Raw genomic sequence first — 4,310 nt, forward strand, 5'->3', positions numbered from 1 at the left:
CAGGGCCGGAGCTTCGGGCCCCGTCCTGCCGCTCCGCTCTCGGCGCTCGCGTTGTTGTTTGTTTTGTTCTAACGAGAGAAATGTGACTCGTTCCTTCTTCCTTCGTGTTTCCCCCGCCAGGAATGAGTACAAGCACTTCCAAAGGATGACCAGCACGTCCCACGTGCAAGGTAACGCTGGCCTTGTTGCTGTTCCGCTCGGTCACATCAGTTCGTGTCCCACCAGCCCTGAAAATGACTGGAAATGTGACTTTTCCCCGCCTCAAAAGTGCTTCTGCAAACAGCCCTCCCCTCCGCTGTCCCCAGCCTCGCAGTGTCTCACCCTCCTCTAGGTATCCCGTGTTGGGTAAAGGCACTGCAGGCGAATCAGGCGTTTCTGGGCTGAAGTGAAAATGATGTTGAAGCCCTGTCTCCCTAGCACAGCAGGGAATTTCACCCACCTGCCTTTGCCTACAAGTTCAGGGGTGGACAAATTAAAAATTGAAAAGTTTATATACGCTGATTAATTAGCAGAGTGGTTTTTTTTCAGGCTGTGTTAGCTTATCCAACTTGTTTGCTGTAGCTCAGCCTTGGCCATTTGTTCCACCCCCCTGACCCTTGTGACAGGAATTTGGCCTGATTTTCTGTGTGCTGAACCACCCCAGCCTGCCAGAAAACCCTGACAACGTGGGTAACTGGAGCAGCAGCACTGCAGCCTTGTGGATCCACTCACACAGAGCAGCATCCCGCCACCCTGGTCCTGTGCAGCAGTGGTTTTTCAGGCCCAGCAAAGTAATGCTGTTAACTCCTTCGATCTGGTGAGGTAAAACCAGTTACTGCAGGGCCAAAACCGTCGTGAAAATCAGCACAAACAAGTAGGGGTAGGAATGCAGAGGATGAAAACAGCTAATTTGTTCTGCCTGGGTACTTAATCGCTGCCCGAAGAGACAAGTCTTGTTTTGCACTGCCCTCATTCTGTTTTCACAGTGACTTTAGTGCTGCTTTGACATTTCCTCAGGCTGTTTTAATTCTCTAACCAATTAGACTAGGCTGATTGCCAACACAAGGTGTGTGGTAGAAGCAGAAAGGAGAGGAGGAGGAGGAGGATCTCCCTCAGCCCTGCAACCAGCTCACTGCTTCTGGTGGAATCAGAGCCACGAGAGACAATAGATTTATCCTCACATTTCTGCCTCTTTTGTGTTTGCAAATGTAGCCACTCTCCTATGGGTTTGGGGTTTTTTTTGTGCTCCTATTAAAACTGCTGACTAGAGAGACTTACTTGTTTGCTAAAAATTCTTGGCAGCCTATCACATGCACTTGTTTTAACTGAGTGACCTGCTCCATGTTCCACAAGGAATGTTTAATCTCATTTTGCAATAGTTTTAAGTGGAAGATTTTACTTTTGTTTTGGACATAGGATTCAACTCATTGCAACCTTAGGTACAAAAGAGGACACGAATAGACATCTGCTTGTCTGCACCTTGCATCTTACCTGGCACAAATAACCCATAATCAGCAGACAATGTTTTAAATGTCATTAAAAAAAAAAACTTTGCTCTCCTGCAGGCAAGTCTTTTTATAAGCTATGACATTACATGCTAGGCAGTGACTTTGTTTTGTAATAAGGCTTCTTAATGCATTGTGGAGCCAAAAATCTTCACAGCAGGTATATATCACCATTGGCTAAAAAAAGTCCCTGATTTTTGAAGTGGGAAGGATGCAATGAAACAGCATCACCTGATCTTTTATTCTGCCTGCATCCCTGCACTGACCACTGTAAATTGCTGTAAATTAGCTATTGGTCTACAAAAATCTGTGTTCTGACCCTGTAGGTATCTCAGTGTGACTGGGACAAGAGTTCACATGTAAGAAGAGTACACAAGTAAGAATACACATGTATTTTTCAGATTGTGTGTGTTTCCTTCAGCAGTTGATGCTCAGGGTCTGCACTGAAATGTCTAAACTGACACAGTGTGTCTCTCAGAAATGCTCATGAAACTTACCTGCAGGAGAAGGGTCTTTAGGCACTGCTAATAAAGAGCTGCAGCATCTGTTCTCTGGTGGGATCTGGCAGATCCAGCCTTTCTCAGATCTAGAAGCAGGGTGTATTCCTGTGAACAAATACTATTTTCTTTTCTCTGGAACTCCTCCTGCAGAGTAGCTGTAAAAAATTTCCTTCTGCCTTGGCTCAACCTCTGTGTTTATTTCTCTGACATCTCCCTTCGCTCATCAAGAAAAACCCTCTAGCAGGGCATTTATAAAAGATAATCAGATTATGAATGCTAGGATTTGGTCAGAAATTATACAGGTGAATTTTAGAATATGATTGAACACCTTGTTGCACTTCTGCTTCAGACTTAGTTTGGCTGGTTCTTTTAAATGTTAACCTTTTACCTGCCTTTTTTTTTTTTTTTAAATAATAGTCAAAACTGGCAATTATTCCTGATCAAGTAACTTGCGTTATGGAACATTAGTTATGGAACATTCAAAGCAAAGTTGATTAATGTATGCTGCTCAGATTTATACACAGAACTATGGTGTTTTTTTCACATTAAGAGAACTCCTTTGAGGATCTGAGTTGCTCTTACACACCAAGATTAATTTGGCCTTCTAACTACAGAGCCCATGTCCAAAGGCATTTGAGGGCAGTGACATGTCTTTTGTGCTTTTCTTTCAATTATGAGTTTGTAGGTGTGCATGAGACTACTTTGGTGTCGATTCCCTGCCAAGGCTTTGAGGCCACAAATGTGGTGTTCTGTGCATGTGCCTAATCTGCCTGAGCTTGTACTTTTGTCAACTGCTGAAATGGAGTTTGGAAGGAGGGAAAGCCCAGCAGGTGTCACTGAACAACCAGAACAAATGGGAAGAGAGGAAAAAGTACCTTCTAAATAAGTGTTTTCTCTCTTACTCAGGTAAACAGAATGCACTGATAATGGGTAAAAAAACCTGGTTCTCCATTCCTGAGAAGAATCGTCCTTTAAAAGACAGAATTAATATAGTTCTCAGCAGGGAGCTCAGGTATGTATGATTAGTAATAGGCCTGTAAAACAAATTTAAAAGTCTGCACCTAAAAATATGATACTTCTGGTTAGGAAGTATTTCTGCTCTTGGTTCTGAGTGATATCACTTCTTCACCTTTTATTTTTTTTTAAATTCTTATTATTTTTTGTAGTTAATTCCCAAGATAATTGTCATTACTTTGCATAATAAATACTAGTCCTAGCTCTACACACAAATCATCTGACAACTGGCAGTAGTCTTTCTGACTCATGTATTTAGCTGCATTTCTCTATTTCCTGGTTAGATTGGTGCCTCTTATTCCCTTTTTTTTTAAGTTTATTTTTATTAACACTTAAGGAAGAAGAACTGTCCTTTTTCAGAGCTCTCTTCTTGAATGCATCACCCAGAGTCAGCCAAATATTCTTAAAGAAATCTGTCTTTACAAGGTTTTATTGCTTTGGAGGATGTTGGTGGGTTTGGGCTACATGTGGTGGGGGGAGAAGAATAGATGCTTTTTTACTAGTTTTATTGCACAAAACATTCATGTTCTAGACTATAAGCAGAAATATATATTTAGTTTTATAGATATCTACATTTCTCAGTTACACTTCTTAAAAAATTTGATGCAACATTTCTGATCTGTAATTTATAATGCCTCGTAAGTCAATGTTACTATTAAATTGTGATTTATTAAACAATCTTGCAGTCAGAGAATTCTAACATTTTAGCAATAATAGGCATTTCAAAATAATTAACTAATGTGAAGCATTTAATCATCTGTGAATTCAGCAAAACACACTGTGTGTCTAGATGGTGCTGATTATCCTGATGAATGTCCCTTTATTTATTTAGTAATAAAACTTTGCTTTTTCTAGGGAAACCCCAAAAGGAGCACATTATCTTTCCAAAAGTCTGGATGATGCTTTAGCTCTTCTGGATTCACCAGCGTTACAAAGTAAAGTAGACATGGTTTGGATCGTTGGAGGCACTTCAGTTTACAAGGTACATTTAGACTACTCCTAACTTCTCATTTTCTGCAGTGGGATGAGGGTGGCTCCATTTTCAATTACTTTGGCTTTAGGAAGTGCCTTTCCATCTTGTGACCCAGCACACTCCAGTGATTCCATTCCAATAGAAGAAGTCTTGGGAAAGTAAAATTTCAACTCACAAGTTTAAAATATCTGTCCAAGTAACCAAATGCTGCTCTTGCCAATGGTCCAGTGTCATACGTGCATTGCACTTTGGAGAGCAACAGTACCTAAATTGTTGGGGTTTAACACCAAGACCTTATTTTACTGAGGCAGTAGACTGACTCTGCAGAGGATGTAGGGA

The 4,310-nt window shown here is 41.1% G+C and overlaps 1 protein-coding gene across 1 annotated transcript in view; it reads left to right on the forward strand.

Moving 5' to 3' along the window:
* Positions 1–116: 116 nt before the first annotated feature.
* The window catches only part of DHFR (dihydrofolate reductase), a 16,552-nt gene continuing 12,358 nt past the window's right edge, over positions 117–4,310 (forward strand). Inside the window, exons 1-3 of the mRNA XM_010008399.1 lie at positions 117–170; positions 2,891–2,996; positions 3,854–3,980. Coding sequence (XP_010006701.1) covers positions 146–170; positions 2,891–2,996; positions 3,854–3,980 — 258 coding nt within the window. The 5' untranslated portion in view covers positions 117–145. The remainder of the gene's footprint in view (positions 171–2,890; positions 2,997–3,853; positions 3,981–4,310) is intronic.

The sequence above is a fragment of the Chaetura pelagica genome, unplaced genomic scaffold, assembly GCF_000747805.2.
Source record: "Chaetura pelagica isolate M959 unplaced genomic scaffold, ChaPel_1.0 scaffold191, whole genome shotgun sequence".
Classification (NCBI taxonomy): domain Eukaryota; kingdom Metazoa; phylum Chordata; class Aves; order Apodiformes; family Apodidae; genus Chaetura; species Chaetura pelagica.